Source organism: Ovis canadensis, chromosome 21 (genome assembly GCF_042477335.2).
Source record: "Ovis canadensis isolate MfBH-ARS-UI-01 breed Bighorn chromosome 21, ARS-UI_OviCan_v2, whole genome shotgun sequence".
Taxonomy (NCBI): domain Eukaryota; kingdom Metazoa; phylum Chordata; class Mammalia; order Artiodactyla; family Bovidae; genus Ovis; species Ovis canadensis.
In genome coordinates, this window is record NC_091265.1 from 16760318 (window position 1) to 16778533 (window position 18216).

At 46.6% G+C, this 18216-nt stretch overlaps 1 protein-coding gene across 1 annotated transcript in view; it reads left to right on the forward strand.

Annotated features, from left to right (window-relative positions):
• The first annotated feature begins 972 nt into the window (after nucleotides 1-972).
• The window catches only part of VSTM5 (V-set and transmembrane domain containing 5), a 29397-nt gene continuing 12153 nt past the window's right edge, over nucleotides 973-18216 (forward strand). Inside the window, exon 1 of the mRNA XM_069565144.1 lies at nucleotides 973-1175. Coding sequence (XP_069421245.1) covers nucleotides 1085-1175 — 91 coding nt within the window. The 5' untranslated portion in view covers nucleotides 973-1084. The remainder of the gene's footprint in view (nucleotides 1176-18216) is intronic.

Genomic DNA, 18216 nt, shown 5'->3' on the forward strand with positions numbered 1-18216 from the left:
ATAGAGCTTCTCCATCTTTGCCTGCAAAGAATATAATCAATCTGATTTCGGTGTTGACCATTTGGTGATGTCCATGTGTAGAGTCTATCAGCAGATACAATCATGGCTTAAATGAACTCATGCTATCATGCTCCTCCCCTCTATGAAATCCTACTCTAATAAAGGATCTGATAGATTCAGATCAGAGTGTCTTTAAATATGGCACAAGAAGCTTCTAACTAACCTAAAGCAGTGGTTTTCCACTCTGGCTGCACATTAGAATCTGAGTCTGTGTAGCCTCCTGGGCCTCCCTCATCAAAGATACACATGCTCTGTACAGCAATGGTTTGTTTTTCTAGCCCCTACCTCTTGCTAGGATTTCTAAGGACTTCTGTCTTGTTCATGGTTGTACTCCCAGCCTTTAGCACAGTGCCCAGCTTCATTCCATCAGTGTTTTATGAGTATTTACCATGTGTTAAGCCCTGTGCAAATAAATGGGCTCTCTGAACACATCGCGGATGCATGGATGAATGGAGGTATGGATGGTGGCTGGATAAATAGTGGATGGGAGATGGATAGATGGGTGGATGGACTGAGGATGGGTGGATGGATGGTGTTGAGATGCATGGATGGTACCTGGTGGACAACTATCACCACTGCCCAACGGCTCAACCCAGAGTAGCCTGAGGCTCCCTCATCCTCTTCTCATCCCTTTCATTCCAGACTGTCATTTCACTTTTCTGAAAGCCTTCTCGTTTCAATGGAGCCATCAGATGGTCCCTCTCGGTCCTCAGGCAACAGCTAATAGTCTCCCTCCCTTGCCGCCCAGCTGAATCCTGAATCAACACCAGTAAAGTGGGTGTGAACGGAAGGAGACTACATGATTTGCTATGATTTACCCCCGAGTGTGTGCATTCCTCCCCTCCCTCCCTCCTCGCTCCTCTTCCTTGCCCGCTCCCTGGGAACTGGTTCAACCGGAGCACCGGCAGTGCTCGGCATCTGCCCCCGGGGCCGGCAGGACGCAGCCGAGGAGGCGGGGCGCGCGCGGGCCGCGCCTTCGCGCCCGGGACGCCGGTGCCGGGCGGCCGGCGCGGCGGGCGCGCTCATGAGGCCGCCGCCGGGCGGAAGGACGCGGAGCCGCGGCCTCTCGCTGGGAGTCCTCGCCCTCTGCGTGGCCGCCGCCCGCTGTCTGCAGAGTAAGCGCGGGCCGGGCGGGGCCGGGCGCGGGGCGGCCCATCCTGGGTAGGGGTCGCGGCCACCGGCCAGCGGGGCGGGGCGCGGCCTGGGGCGGGGCGCGGCCCCGAGTGCGATCGGAGCCGGAAGCCGCCGGGGGAGAGCCGGCTGCCAGTGGCCCCTCCGCCTCTGCTTTCTGTATTCCTTTTTCTTGGAATAACCCGGCTGCGGCCCAGGCATCCTTGATCCCGGCGCACCGCGCCCCGCCCCTGCTGTGGGGACCCCCCTCTCCCTCCGCGCCTTCTCGTGTCTCCAGCGCTGACCCTGGTGCTTTAGGCCCCCCCGCCTCTTAGAGGAACTCCCAGCAGACCCTCTCAAAGAGGAAAGGGGGTCGGGGCCGGGGTCGGGGTCTGAACTCCTTGGGCTGGAGATGGCCCTCACCGGTCTGCCCCGGGCGCAGGGCTCAGATGGCTGGATCCCAGTGACCCAGACCACAGATCAGAGCGCAGCTGCACCTTTTCATTTAGTCATTCCCCTTTTTGATCACTCCCATTTTACAGATTAGTCATCCGAGGTTTCCAGAATGACCAGCGCAGGGCCGCGGGCGGGGGAGGACCTCTAGAAGAGCCGCTGCTTACTAAGCGCCTTTGCGCTCACTGTCCCCAGGGCTTGACGGCACGTCTGTCATTGAATCCTCAGAGGAACTCTATGTACAAAGTGCCACTCTTCTGATTTTCCCTTAATTTTCTTTGGAGTGTAGTTGCTTTACAGTGTTGTGTTAGTTTCTGCTGTACAGCAAAGGGAATCAAAAAGTGCCGCTCTCATGCCTATTTCACAAGTGAGGAAACTGAGGCACAGCTGTCGCCACCAGGCAGTCATAGAGTTAGTATTTAAACCCGGGTTAATGTGGCACGGTTGACCTTTACACCTCTCCAGCTACAGCCCAGCTTCGAAGGCTGCGAATCTCAGGAACCCACAAAGACTGGTAGAGACCGTGCGTCTCAGGCTGTCTGTGGAGCAGGAAGTAGGTTAGTCCATGAGATGAGTGGGTGCGTCTTGCGTCGCAGTGACCTTTCCTATCATTTTGCACCCCTCCAACGTGTTTCCAACCAGACATTCTCACGTAACATCTGTACAGCTGTCCCTGACGTTCAGGGGTCAGCCGTTCACCACAGTGCGGATTTCGTTTATTCACTCACTCATTCACGGCCCCCTCTGCTTCCAGGAAGCAGGCAGCAGTGGTACTGGGGATTCTGTGGTTCAGTGTTGCCGTCAGACAAGCAAACAAGAGTGCTGGCTGGGAGTGGCCAGTCCTGAGAGGAGGGAGTGCCAAAGTTCTGGAAGCTCTAGAGGCTCAGAACCCAGAGGTGGGGAATTAGACCAAGATTCCCAAAGGCAGCTGTGCCTACCCAGTGACAGGTAGACAGTGCCGCCCAGGAATGGGACAATGGGACACAGGACATCCTAGATGAAGAGGAAATACATGCAAAACCGGGAGGAAAGGTCACCGTTTTGCAGTTCTCCATTGAGGAGCGACTTCTGCAGAACTGTAAACTGCAGGAAGGCAGGTCCCTAGCACTTGCCCAGTGCCAGCCAGCGTCTGCCCTGTGTCCCTGCCTGAGGGGGGCTATGTTTCCAGGCTAGCCCCCATGATGTGGGGAGGGGGGCTCCACCCTCTCACCAGCTCCCTCCACTCTCTTCTTCTGCAGCCTCTGCCCAAAGCCTCCACCCAGAAAGCCAGATACGCATCACTGACACTGAAGCCTGCGTGAAAGCACGTGCCACAAGCTCACACACACATACACACACACACACACACACACACACACACACACCCTGCATGTGAAGCCTTTTCTCTGTGAATGAGACTGTTATGGACCAAATGCTTGTGTCCCCAAAATTCCCATGTTGAAACCCTAACCCACAAAGCGATGGTATCTGGATGTGGAGCCTTTGGGAGGCATTAGGTTTAGAGGAGGTCATGATGTTGCGATCCCCTGACAGGGAGAAAGAGACACCGGAGAGCCCCTCCTGTCTTGCTGCCTCAGGAGGACACAGCGAGATGGCAGCTGTCTGCAGGGAAGGAGAAGAGTCCTCCAAATCTGCCAGGACCTTGATCTTGGCTGTCTCAGCCTCCAGAGCTATGCTCCTTAAGTCAATAGTATTTTGTTACAGCAGTCTAAGCTGACTAAGACGGAAGTAAAAAGTGCTGATGTCGTAAATACCCCCAAAATGTAGAAGCAGCTTTGGAACTGAGTAATGGGTAGAAGCTGGACATGTTTTGAAGTACATGCTGGAAATACAGACTCTGAGGGCCGTTCTGGTGAGGTTTCGGATGGAGATGAGGAACAAATTGTTGGACAATAAGGAAAAGGTGATCTTTGTTAGAAAGTGGCAAAGAACTTGGCTGAGCTGTGTTCATGTTCCAGAGCTCCCGTTGAAGGTGGAGCTTGGAAATGATGAAATTAGATAATTAACTGAGGAGATTCTTAAGCGAAGTGTTGAAGGATCAGCTTGGTTCCTCCTGTCTGCTTAGAGTAAAATGCAAGAAGAGAAAAATAACTTGAAGAAGGAATTCTTAAGCAAAAAGGAACAGGAACTTAAAGATGTGGAAAATTGTCAACCTGTCTATATTATAAAAAAAAGAGCATGTTCAGAAGAGAGCACAGAGATTGTGACCAACCACTGTGTGATAAGATTAGCCTGGGTGTGAACCATGGGCCTAATCAGCCCCCTAGAAGGAACAACTCCAGTGTAACTGCAGGGGTGAAGACAGAGGGAAATGAGGGGAGGCCATCGGACTTGATGGATGTATCGCTGTCTAGCTGTGTATGCTATTTTTCAGGATAAGAAAAGAATGAAGGCAATTCAGCCAGCATCAGAGTTATCTCCTTGGTTTCAAATGTGAGGGGAGCGGGGCGGGGTGTTGGTTTCAACAGGCAAAGCGGAGGCTTTGCTGAGCCCCCCGGGGGGTCTGGGGATGTCCAGCAGAGCTGCAGGGGTGAGCTGACCCCTGCATCAGTGGGTCCTGAAGGCAGAGCCTGGCACCGCAGAGGATTATGAGTGAGCCTTAAGGGCTAATGGATTTACCTTGCTAGGTTTTGGACTCACCTGGGACCTGTCCCTTCTTTCTTCCTTCTGATCGCTCCTTCTTTGGAATGAGAGTGTATATCCTATGCTTGTTCCACTGCATTTTGGAAGCACATAACTTAGCTGGTTTCACAGGTTTTCAGCTGGAGAATAATTTTCTTTCAAGAAGAATCATACCTCAAGTCTTACCCAGTCTGATTTATCATAGATGAGACTTTAGAGTTGAAGGAGAAATGAGTTAACTTTTGGAACTGTTGAGATGGAATTATTTTTTTTTTCTTTCTTACTCAACTGTTTATTCAGGCATTCAGCAGATTGGGTGAGGCCCACCTACTTTGGAGAGGGCATTCTGCTCTACTGTCTTTTCTTTTAATTATTATTCATGCAGGAACTCATTGCATGAATTTGGGGGGACCAGGGACAGAATGTTATGGACTAAATGTTTCTGTCCCCGCCAGAAAGCCATTATGTTGAAGCCCTAACTCCCAATATAATGATATGTGGAGGCGGGGCCTTGAGGGGGCAATTAAGTTTAGAGTTGAAGTCACGAGGGCAGGACTTCTGTGAGGGGGTGGTGTCTCTCTAAGGAGAGAGACCACTGATCCCGCTCGCTGCATATGATGGTTCAGCAGGAAGGTGCCCGTCTATAAGCCAGGAAGAGGGCCCTCAGCAAGAACTGAGTCTGTTGGCACCTTGACCTTGGACTTTCCAGCCTCCACAACTGTGAGGAGTAAGTATCTGTTGTTTGGGGCCCTGGTTCACGATATTTTGTTATAGCAGCTCAAGCTGACTAAGACAGGGCCTTAAAAGCCCTGAAAGCTGGCAGGTCTCCTGCACCTGGCCAGGTGGAGTGCTTTTCCAGGACCTTGTTCATCTCCGGTCTCAGCTCTCAGCACCAGAAGTTAGCCATCAGGCCTCTGAGGATCAATGCCCTGCTCATCTGGACGCAGATGATCCAAGACTCGAGTAGGAACTCCTTGGGTTTTTTCGTTGTTGGTTGGTTGTTTTTAATTGAAGTACAGTTGATTTACAATGTTGTGTTAATTTCTGCCATACAGCAAAGTGATAATCAGTTATACACATATATACATTCTTTTTTTAATATTCTTTTCCATTGTGGTTTACCCTAGGATATAAACCTATATAGTAGGACCTGTTGTTAAGTAGAACAATTTAGTTGGTGGCCTGAGCCAAGCCAGCTTGCTGCCTGCATTTCAACCCCAGCTTCTAAAGAGCAGCCTGCTCCCCTAACACACACCCACACCCACTCACACACATGCACACATGCACACATGCACATACACACAACTATTTCACATGCCCGCTTTCCCAGGGTGGAGCCGGGGTGGAGGAGCTGGCCCTGCCGAGTCGCTCCTGGCCAGAGCCCAGGAGAACGGAGGAGCAGCCGGGGCCGGGGCTCAGCCTGGGGACCAGTGGGGAGGCCGGGGCGACCACAGCTGCGTGGAGCCAAGGTTCTGGCTTAGCTGGAGGTGGCGTGGGGCGGGCGGGAAGGGAGAGCCAGCCTAGGGAGAATCCCTGGGGAGACCCCAGGATCCGTCACCGCAGGACATGGCCCCGCTGGCATCTGCTTGGCCGTCCGTGTTGGCACGCGAGTATCGTTACTGAGCACGTAAGGTGCAGTCCACTGACCCAGGCGAAACCGACGAATGAGGTGTGGGCTCTCTCTGATTTACAGACAGTGGTCTTTGTTTGTTTGTTTGTTTACGTCCCCTTTTTATTTATTTTTATTATTTTTTTCCTTTACAATATTGTATTGGTTTTGCCATACATCAACATGGATCAATAAACATACCCACCCACAAGAATGGTGCTTGGGTATGCTTTTAAAAAATGCAGTAAAAAACGGAATCATACTGTGCTTGTTGCTCAGCAGCTTAGTTTTTATAGCAATCTTTTTTTTAGCTCTGTCCACATTGATAGCCGAGATCTTGCTCATGCCTCTCAACTATTAATACTATTCGTATGTCCTATCCATTCTTCTTAGCTAGCCCGTCCTGAGGGACATGGCATCTTGTGCCTGGCAGCCCTTCCCATGGGGAGAGCAGAGCCCTGATACGGGGTGAATGTGGCGCTGCTGATGTGACACCGTGTGGAAGGCGAGCCAGGCTGATGGGTGCCCTCTCCTCACGCTTCCCCTGGGGGTGGTGCTCAGAAATGCCTGGGGCTTACACTGAAGTTATTGAGGGAGGGGCAGCATCACCAGAAAGCCACCCGAATGGCTTCATCCCTGGTTTCCAAGAGGGTCCTGAGGCTACGCTGTGCTGGGCTGGGAAAGGGCTACAGTCAGGAGACCCTCTCTCCATCGTCCCCGGGGCTTCAGGCCACTTATTTCTTCTATCTGCTCTCAGGCTTTCTTTCCTTTTAGTACTCTGATGTATCTAAACTCACAGTGCATATTATAAATCACTAGCTTTGCTATAATCTCTGTGGCCTGGACTGAAGTTGAGTTCTTCCCGAGAGAACGCATGTTGCTTCTGTCGGTCACAGTCGGCAGGAAGCATCCTCCTCCGTGGAGGGTGGGATGGAGAAGCTGAGGTTGGGTCTTGTAGGATGAGCAAGTGCATACAGCAGGACGGGGTGGAGAAGAGAGCTCCAGGCATACAGCAGGTGCTCAGAAGCTAGGAGGACAGATCCTCATGGCACCTGACACAGTCTGGGCATGCTAAGTGACAGAAGCAGTAAGGGTGTTGCCTCAGCAAGCACTTACTGGGGATTTAACTGGTCCCCCATCTGAGACCCGCTGACCCTGCACCCCCTTAGCCTGTGCTCTCAGGACCCTTGTCTGCCTGCACCTGGGTTTTTCCTAGGACACAGGCTTGGGTTAAGAAAGTATCTATCCGGCAGAAATGGGAATAGGAGAGAGGCACAGTTGGCAAGTACAATGTTGGGCAATGATTTTCTTCTATAACTGGTTTGCCAGGCTGGGAAGGCACCAGTCAGCCCTAAAGGGACATGCCAGACTGTCAAGTGAGCACAGAATATTCCAGCTGCTCACCGTGGTCCAGGAAGCTCAATGGCCTGCCCCTGCGGAGGCACATCCCTGGGGGCAGCTCAGGCTGATACCATCTGTACCCCCAGAGGAACCCCATGGCTCTGGGGCATCCCGTAAGTCCCCTGCTGGGAAGGGCAGGGCCTGAGGTCTGGTCCCAGTGCTGGCGGCAAGCCCTGTGTATTAGGTCACCTTCCTTCTCTGAGCGCACGGGGCCAGGAGGGTGGGCTGGGTTCGTGGTTCTCAATCGGGGCTGCATCTAAGAACCTCTTGGAAGGCTGGTAAGACCTACAGATGCCTACCCTGCTCCTTCTTGTCTCAAGGAAACAGCCTGGCAGGAAGTGTGTGCCTCTCTCCCGTCTTCCATTCTCAGAACATCTACCACTGTGTGCAGGAGAGTCTCGCTTCTCCCTTACTGGTAGTTTAATCCTGACAGCCCCGCGGACATTCTGCCACCAGGCTTAGGTCAGGAGACAAGAATGTTTCTCTTTGAAGTTTGGTTTGGTTTAGTAAATGGTTCCTGAGCACCTAGTGAGGAAGGGGCACTGTGCCAGGGGCCAGGGACACCCGGCACGGTCCCTGCAGCTGGGATCACATGAAACCTGGATGTTCAGTGGTCAGACGCTCGGGGAGTATGAGAGATGCATTCAGCTGAGAGCTGGAAGGAGGCTTCTTGAAGCAGCAGCCTCGAAGTCATAGTAGGAGGAAGCCAGGTGAGCAGGGAGGAACAGGTTCTGAGCAACAGGAATAATGAGCACAGACATGGCAACACCGTCTTCTCGCCCTTGAGGCCAATAGCCAGTGGCAGTGCCTTAGTCAAATGAGGTTTTTCAGCCTTGGTCAGTTTCTTCATATTCAATCTGATAAATTGTCTAGAGAAATGGAATTGGGAAAGTCTTGGATCTTAGGTGCCAAGAGTAGTTCCTCTGATAGGCTTACAGCAGCACCGGGGGTCGGGAGGGAGATGTGAGTCCTCCACAGGGGACCCTGCCGGGGACCCCGTGGGGCTCCCCGCGGCGTGCTGTCGGCCCTGTGGCAGGGTTCCTAGCCCAGACTCACTGTGGGGCTGGGGCACATTCCTTTTGAAAGCCAGTGCCCAGAAACGGGGCACCAGACCCTCTCTCTCCTCTCACCATCAAGCAAGCCCTCCACGTTCTCTGGGATGGGCGGCCAGGGGTCCTTCAACAAGAACTGGTTCCTTTATGCAGGTAGACTGTCAGCTCAGCTCGAGCACCTCAGTCTGCGTGAACCGTCCATCACGTCGTACCCTGCCGGGGTGCCGGCAATCCGGACCGGACTGTGTGCTCGCCTGCTCCTTCCAGTGGGGGAATGGGCACTCCCTCTCTGAGCCTGAATGGAAAGCCCGCTGGGAGCTGCACCGTGCAGGCTGTTTGGGCCTGGCAGAGGAGGGGACATTCAAGATGGACCCTTCCAGTGAACAGAAACCTGACAACGGGGAGGGTGATGTGAGCCGAGTTACAGAGGAGAGGCCGCAGCGGGGAGTGGGCCACAGTCTGTGCAACAGCAAGTAGGGAGAGGTGACTAGTCTTGGGCGATGGGGCAGGAAAAGGAGGGTGAGGCCAGGTTTCTTGGGTCTTTCAGAGGAGACACAGCCAGGTGGGTTTAGAGAGATTACTAACAATAGCCTCCAGCCAACGAACAGAAGAAAAGCCAGTACCTCCCAAGGGTTTACAATTGTTTTTTGACAATGAGACAATACCTGTGACTGTTTGTCAATCACATGCTTTGTGCCAAGCACATTAACTGCTGCCTTCCATGCATGCTTGCATGCATGCCAAGTCATTCAGTCATGTCCTACTCTTTGCGACCCCATTGACTGTATAGCCCAAGAGTCTCCTCTGCCCATGGGGATTCTCCAGGCAAGAATACTGGAGTGGGTTGCCGTGCCCTCCTCCAGGGGATCTTCCCAACCCAGGGATTGAACCTGTGTCTCTTATGTCTTCTGCATTGGCAGGCAGGTTCTTTACCACTAATGCTACCTGGGAAGCCCTCTTCATAGTAATCCTGCCAATGGGGACTATTAGTCCCCATTTTATAGATGGGGAAACTAAGGCTCAGAGAGATTGAGGGACTTGCCTAAAGACCTTCATTCTTTCATCATGTGTTTATGGGAAGCCTACAGTGCCAGGTACTGTACAGGCCTTGGGGATCCCATAGAAAAGAAGGTAGACTAGCCCCCTGGGTTCATAGCTGACAGTTGATCTAGGAGGATGGACCATTAATCAAGAGGAATTACAGCGGGGGATTTCCCTGGTGGCCCAGGGATCGAGACTGCACTTCCACTGCAGGGGGGGGATCGATCCGTAAACGGGGAAGGATGGCCGTGTGACGCGGCCAAAAAAAGAGAAATTACAACGGACTGGGTTAAGAGAGGAACACACAGCTCTGGGAACCTGGAGCTGGAGCCCCTGGTGCTGAGACTGCACAAGGCTCCCTGGAAGAAGTGATGTTTAAGGACCTGTGGGCTGGAGAGGGGCTGGCCCTCAGTCTCACTGAAGGAGAAGCTGTGTACTCTCACTGCGGTACCTAGTCACTCATGCGTGTGAACTGTCTTTTGCTCACTCTGCACCCGTCTCCCAAGTGCCTTCAGGCATCCTGGGAAGTCCTCCCAGAAGAAATGTTGGAGGTCAGAGCCTCATCTCCACCTTCACGCTCCTGTTGCACACGTGTTTCCACAGAAGTGTCTGAGGAGGCGCCTCCCTCCCAGTTTCCCAGGCCCACTGTAAGTCCTGCAGCCCAGCTCTGCAGAGGGTAAACCCAGGGGCACCTCACTCTCTAAGACTGGGCAGGGGCAGGCCTCCTGCCCTTAGCCACCTCCACCATACCTTGCTTTCTTAACCTCCAAGTAGAAACACAGCAGTGATGTGACTGTAGCCTGTGGCTGTCCCGAAAAGTGTTCAGCTTTCCAGCAAGGATGGCTCTTGCTTAAGTTAAAAAGATTCCAGAAGGAATTCCACAGGGAGGAAATTCAGGTCACCCAATTCTTGCCACACGTCTGCAAGTGAATCACAGAATTACAAATGCTGATTCAAGTTCTACACCTGTTATGCAATTTGAGCTGAAAGAATGAGCCTCCTTCACTCAACACTCCAGCTCCCAGCCTCAGCTTTACTGCCTCAGTCCCTGGTACAACGCCAGCTTCTGCTTACATACCCCTGACGATGGGGAGCTCACCACCTCAATAAGCATCTTCAAAGAATTCTCTTTAATAAAAGAGAAATTATCTGTAAAGAAAATAATATTCACTTTAATATTATTGAATGGTCACCAAATGTTAGAAACTATGATAAGCTCCTTATATGTATTGCCTCCCTTAAACTTCATTCAGACTTCCCAGGTGGCTCAGTGATAAAGAATGCTCCTGCCAATGCAGGAGCCACAGGGGATGCAGGTTTGATCCTTGAGTCGGGAAGATCCCCTGAAGGAGGAAATGGCAGCCCATTCCAGTACTCTTGCCTGGAGAATCCCATGGGCAGAGGAGTCTAGCAGGCTACAGAACATAGAGTCTCAAAGAGTCAAAGAGTTGGAAGAGACTTAGCCCGCATACAAACATAGAGAACCTTTGCTTTACAGAGTTGCAGGGGGTGAAGGAGGCAAAGGAAGTTGCTTAGCTCACCTGTTCCTCCTGCCTAACCCCAAGCATGTCTAGAAATAGGACTGGATACAATCAAATTTGACTGATGCCAGAAAGAGTCCATTTCCCCCAGAAATCTTGCTGAAAGGCTGTCACGGGGTCTCAAGCATTCCTTTTCACACAATGGCCCTTCATTCTTTTGGTTTAGGCATTGTTAATGCCCAATTGGGTCTGCACTTCAGCTGCTAAACCTTTAGTGTGGATTCACTCAGTGGTTTTCAGTTTTGGCTGCACACTGGGATCACATAGGGACTTTTAAAAAGCACAGAGGCTTTGGTCTCACCCCTAAAAATTCTGAACTCACAAGTCCAAGGTAGGCTTTTTAAAAACTTCCCCAAATGGTCTGATATTCACAGATTGATAATAACTAGATTAGATCAGGTGGTTCACCTTGGTCCAGCCTCCTGTGACTGGGGAAGTGGGTTTGCAGGGCCTTCTCTGCGGGGCTCTGAGAAGAGGTTGGGTGGTGCTGTTTGGATGCAGAGTAGTTGGTTAGCCAAGTAGCGAATGGTGGACTTTCATGTGGCATGTGTGACTCTGGGTTGGTGCTCCATCAGGGTTAGACCCTTTCACTTCCTTCCCAAATGCTTGTTGAATGAGAGGAGACTGGATTAAGTCTGGATGAAAAATCACCAAAGGGAGCTCCTCTGCGCCCTTGGGATTGTTCCTGGTGCTCAAGCGCTCTCATTCACATGTGTATGGGCTTTTTAAAAGACTGAAGCACTGAAGCCAAGCCGTGATGATCCTTAGTTACAAATGAGGAAAGGATGACTCAGAGAGGGAGGAGATTTGCACAGTCGCCCAGATAGGGCATGGCGCAGCCAAAACAAGGCTGGGGTCTTCAGATTCTGGGGCTTCCCCAACCAGTATCTTGCACTCCTCTGCCACCCTCTGCCCCCACAGACAGGTGTGCCTTCTGGGCATCTGGAGAGAAGGGCAGCCTTTCCACTCTGCAGTCAGAGATGGAACTGAGAAGAGACCCAGGTGAATACAGTGGCCCAGAAGCCACTGAGTGTTTCAAGCAGGAAAGGGTGCTCTGCAGTGTTCCAGATGGACAAGGTTATCTGCTGGGAATGAGGAGGAATTTGGAGGTCTGGAGAGATTGGGGAAAATTGCTCATAATAATCATAGAGAAAGAAGGAGGGAATTTACATGAGAAGTAGAGTAAGACAGTCTGGAGGACCATCTCAAGGGTACGCTGTGCTCCGTTGGTCTGGAGACTGTCTGCTGTGGACTTTGTGCCGCCATGTTAACTGCTCAGGCCTCAGGTCTGGGCAGAGAGGAAGTGAAGAACAGTTGAACCAGGGTGAAGGTATTCAGGCACAGATGATGGAAAGAGAGAGGCCGCTAGAGTTTGAAGAATCTTGGCCAAGGAGAGGGAGGAGGTTCTTGTAGATGAGGGTGCTGGAGGCATGGGGGCTGATGCCGGACCTCACGGCAGATTTCTGCCTGTTGGAAGAATGAAAAGGAAAGTCTGAGGGGAACAAAGCGCTCACATCGACGAGGGTGGACCAAACTCAAAGGTATAGGAATTTTCTGGAGAGGGTGGAGGAGTGATGGTCTAAACCAGTGGTATCCAAAAAAAGTATAATGTGAGCCACACACACACAAGCCACATATGTCATTCTAAATTTTCCAGTGGTTACCTTAAAAAAGAAAGAAAAAAGAAAAAAAGAAACAGTCACGATTAATTTTAACAATATATTTTGTTTTACCTAATATGTCTAAAATATTATTTCAATGTATAATCAATACAAAAATTATTAATGATCTATTTAACATTTTGTTTAACATATCTTAATACATTAAACAGAATCTTCAAAGTCTCCCAAATCTGGTGTGCATTTAACATTTAGAGCACATCTCATTTCAGACTGGCTAATTTCAAATGCTCAGTAGATACTGTGATGTGCAGCTCCTGTCTCAGAAAGCCCAGGCCTAGACTCCTGCTTCTTGTCACATCTGCCTCCCAAGTCTGTACCAGCACTGAGTGATGTGCTATGCTGGGAAATGAGAGAGCTGTGGAGTGGTGAAGGGAGGGCTGGGCTCCAGTTCCAGCTCTGATCTTCTACTCGGCAGAAACTTGGACACATATCATGCCTCATCTTTTTCTTTCTTTCTTTTTTTAATGAATAAATGTACTGCTGGTTTAATAAGATTCTGCTCTAAAACATTCTGATCACAGACTATCTTTTAAATTGAGGTATACCTGATTAGTTTTAGGTATTATGATTCAAAACTTTTAGAGATTATATTCCAATTATAGTTTAAAATATTGGATGTATTCCCTGTGCCATATAATATATTCTTGTAGCTTATTTATTTCATAATAGTAGTTGTATCTCATACTCCCCTACCCCATCTTGCCTCTCCCCACTTTCTTCTTCCCACAATAACCTCTAGTTTATTCTCTGTATCTGTGAGTCTATTTCTGTTTTGTTATACTTGCTAGTTGGTGTAATGTTTTAGAGTCCGTATATAAGTGATAACATACAGTACTTGTCTTTCTTTGTCTTACTTATTTCACTAAGCATAATGCTTTCCAAGTTCATCCATGTTGTCCCAAATGGCAAATTTTCATTCTTTTTCAGGGCTAAGTATTTTTCAGTATAAACTGTGCATTTATACTACATCCTCTTTATCCATTCATCTGTTGATGGACGCTTAGGTTGCTTCCATATCTTGGCTATTGCAAATAATGCTTCAGTGAACATTGGTGTACACATATCTTTTCAAATTAGTGTTATTGTTTTTTTGGATGCATACCCAGGAGTAGGATTGCTGGTTCATATAGTGATTCTATTTTTAGTTTTTTGAGGAACCACCATGCTGTTTTAGATAAAGGCTCCACCAGTTGACATTCCCACCAACACTGTACAAGGGTCCCCTTTGCTCCACATCTCACCAATATTTATTTGTAATTTTTGATGAGGGCCATTTAACAGGTGTGAGGTGGTAGCTCATTTTGGTTCTGATTTGCATTTCCCTGATTAGCCGTGTTGAGCATCTGATTTTCATGGGCTTGTTAGCCATCTGCCTGTCTTCTTTGGAAAAATGTCTATTCAAGTCTTCTGTATACTTTTTAATTGGATTCTTTGGGTTTTCTTTTTAGAGTGAGTTGTATGAACTGTTTATACATTTTGAATATTAACCCCTTATTGGTTATATCATTTGCAAATATTTTCTCCCATTCAGTAGGTTGTCCTTTTACTTTGTCAATGGTTTTCTTTGCTGTGCAAAAGTTTTTAAGTTTGATTAGATCCTATTTGTTTATTTTTGTTTACTTTACCTTAGATTTAAAAAAATGTTGCTACAATTTATGTCAGAGTGTTCTGCCTATGTTTTCTTTTAGGAGTTTTATAGTTTCAGGTCTTACCTTTAGGTCTTTAATACATTTTGAGCTTATTTTTGTGTATGGTGTGAGAAAATGTTCTAATTTCACATGTATCTGTCCAGTTTTTCCAGCACCATTTACTTAAGAGACTGCCTTTTCTTCATTGACCATAGGTGCATGGTTTTATTTCTGAGCTCTTGATGCTGTTCTCTTAATCTTTGTGTCTATTTTTGTGCCAGTACTACACTTGTTTTTGATTACTGTAGCTTTGTAGTATAGTTTAAAATCAGGGTGCATGATACTTCCAGTTTTGATCCTCTTTCTCAAGATTGTTTTGGCTCTTTCAAGGTCTTTTGAGTTTTCATACAAATTGATGATTTTGAGCTGTGGTGTTGGAGAAGACTCTTGAGAGTCCCTTGGACTGCAGGGAGATCTAATCAGTCTATCCTAAAGAAAATCACTCCTGAATATTCATTGGAAGGACTGATGTTGAATCTGAAACTCCAATACTTTGGCCACCTGATGTGAAGAACTGGTTCATTTGAAGAGACCCTGATGCTGGGAAAGATTGAAGGCAGGAGGAGCAGGGGATGACAGAGAATGAGATGGTTGGATGGCATCACCGACTCGATGGATATGAGTTTGAGTAAATTCCGGGAGTTGGTGATGGACAGGGAAGCCTGGTGTGCTGCAGTCCATGAGGTTGCAAAGAATCAGACACGACTGAGCAACTGAACTGAACTGAACTGAACCAATTTTTAAATTATTTGTTATAGTTCTGGGAAAATTGCCATTGTTTTGATAGGCATTGCATTGAATATGTAGATTGCTTTATATAGTATGGACATTTTAACAATATTAGCTCTTTCAGTCCATCTTATCATGATATATATTAAAAGATACTTAATAGGATTATTTCCTTAATTTTTCTCTGATAGGTTGTTGTTAGGGAATAGAATTGCAACAGATTTCTGTGTATCAATTTTGTATGTGCAATCATCAGATTCATTAATGAGCTCTATAATTTTCTTGGTGGCATCTTTAGGATTTTCTATGTATAGTATCACATCTTTTGCAAACAGTCCCAGTTCTACTTCATCCTTTCCAATTTGGATTCCTTTTATTTCTTTTTCTTCTCTGATTGCTGTCGCTAGGACTTACAATAGTATATTTAATAAAAGTGGCAAGAGTGGACATCCTTGTCCTATTCCTTATCTTAGAGGAAATGCTTTCAATTTTTCATTGAATATGATTTTATTTGTGGATTTGTCATATATGACCTTTTTTTATGTATGTATGACCCTTTTATGGTCAGGTGTGTTCCCTCTATGCCCACTTTCTAGAGATTTTTATAATAAATGGATGTTGAATTTTGTCAAAAGCTTTTTTCTGCATCTTATCGAGATGATCATATTTTATTCTTCAATTTATTAATGTGGCATATCATAGTGATTTTCTAATGCTGAACTGTTTTTATATCCCTGGGATAAATCACACTTGATCATGGTGTATGATTGTTTTAATGTATTGTTGGATTTGGTTTGCTAGTATTTTTTTTATTTTTGGAGGAATTTTGCATCTGTGTTCTTCATCAGTGATATTGGCCTGTTTTCTTTTTTTTTTGTGGTATCTTTGTCTGGTTTTGATATGATGATGGTGCTTGCCTAGTAGAATAAATTCAGAAGACTTTGTTCATTTGCAGTTTTTTGGAATATTTTCAGAAGGCTAGATGTTAATTCTTCTTTAAATGTTTGGTAGAATTCACCTGGTTCTGGACTTCTGTTTATTGAGAGTTTTTTAAATTAGGAATTCAGCATCATTACTGCTAATTGCTCTGTTTATATTTTCTACTTCTTCTTGTCTCAATCTTGATTGTATGTTTCTAAGAATTTGTCCATTTCTTGTAGATTATCCATTTTGTTGGTATATAATTGTTAGTAGTAATCTCATAGGAGCCTTTATATTTCTATAGTGTCAGTTGTAATTTCTTTTCCATTTTTGACTTCATTGATTTGGGCCCTCTCTTTCTTTTCTTGATGACTCTATCTAATGGTTTATCAATTTTGTTTGTCTTTTTAAAGAACCAGCTCTTAGTTTCATTTTTTTTCTATTTTTTTAGTCTCTATTCCTGCTCTGTTCTTTATGATTTTTTTCCTTCTAATTTGGGAGAGAGTTGTTATTCTTTTTCCAGTTCCTTTTGGTACAAGTTTAGGTTGTTGATTTGAGATTTTTTTCTTGTTTCATTATTGATTTGAGATTTTTTTTTTCTGTTTCCTGAGGTAAGTTTGTATCCCTATAAACTTTCCTCTTAGAATTGCCTTTGCTGCAACTCATAGAATATGGATCATTATGTTTTCTTCTTTTTTTTTTTTTTTTTGGTTTCCAGGTATTTTTTTGATTTCTTCAGTGAACCATTGGTTGTTTAGTAGTGTATTCTTTAGCCTTCATGTGCTTGTGATAGTTGCTGTGTTTTTCACATGTTGTTGATTTCTAGTGTCATAGTGTTGTACCAGAAAAGATACTTGATAGGATTTCACTTTTCTTAAATTACCTGAGACTTGTTTTGTGGCCTAGCATATGATCTATCCTGGAGAATGTTCTGTGTGCACTTGAAAAGATGTGTATTCTGCTGCCTTGAGGTGGAATATTATTTATATATCTATTAAGTCCCTCTGGTCTAATGTGTCATTTAAAGCCAGTGTTTCCTTATTGATTTTCTGTCTGGATGATCTATTGCTGTAGTAGGCTTTTAAAGCACCCTACTATACTTATTACTGTATATATATATATATCCATTTATGTCTGTTCATATTTGCTTTATATTTAGGTGCTCCTGTGTTGAGTGCATATATTTAGTGATCAAATAAGCAAGTACCTGTGAAGCAAAAAGCATGGGTCCTTTACCCTAATCCCCTGCCTGCCTCACAGGTTGAGAGAGTGCTTGTGAAGTACTTTGTCAATTGTATTAATATAAATGTGAATTGCCAACATTTTCAAATGTGAAAAATCTGGGACTCTGACCCAATCTTGGCATGCATTTTTTTTATTTATTGTTTTATTTAAATAATACTCTTACTCACTAAAATATTCTAACTGTTCGAAAGGATATAAAGTGAAATGTAAAGTTTTCTCCCATCCCAGACACCCAGTCCTTTCCCTGAAGACAACCAAAGACACCTGATTTTTAGAATGCCCTTGGGAGATATTTTGTGCGTGTTATGGATAAATGTGCATATCTGTGCGTGTACACGTGTACATATACATATCATTAGTTTACTCAAATAGAACAGTTTGTACACACTGTTCTGCTCTGTGCTTTTTCATTATTTTTGAGGTAATCTAATATCAATGCTTACAGATCTATCTCATTTTTAAAGTGCTGGTGTAATATTCAAAGTATAAATATTAATGATGCACTTAATCAGTTGTGACATAATAGGAAATAAGTATTTGTTTTCTGCTCCTGATTCCCGAAGACCTAGTAATTTCCTGGGTGATATCAGTGGTAGAAACTTTTTTTTTTTTTTTTTTGGCTGTACCTTGTGGCATGCAAGATCTTACTTCCATGACCAGGGATCAGACCCATGGCCCCTGCAGTGGGTGTGCAGGATCTTAACCACTGGACCAACAGGAAAGTCCCAGGACCATTCTCTGGTTCCTGACATATAAGCTTCTAAGACCCTTGGATTCTCCAAAGTCATGAATGCTTTTTTTGTTTGTTTGTTTGTTAATGATGTGACTCTTGGAAGATGAGGGCTCACTGGCAAGGATTAGAAAGTTCAAACTTTCAAGGCTTCCCTGGTGGCTCAATGGTAAAGAAGCCATCTGCCAATGCAGGAGACATGGGTTCAACCCATGATTCAGAAAGATCCCACATGCTACAGAGCAAGTAAACCCATGTGCCACCACTACTGAACCTGTGCTCTAGAGCCTGAAAGCTGCAGCTACTAAGCCCATGTGCTGTAGCTACTAAAG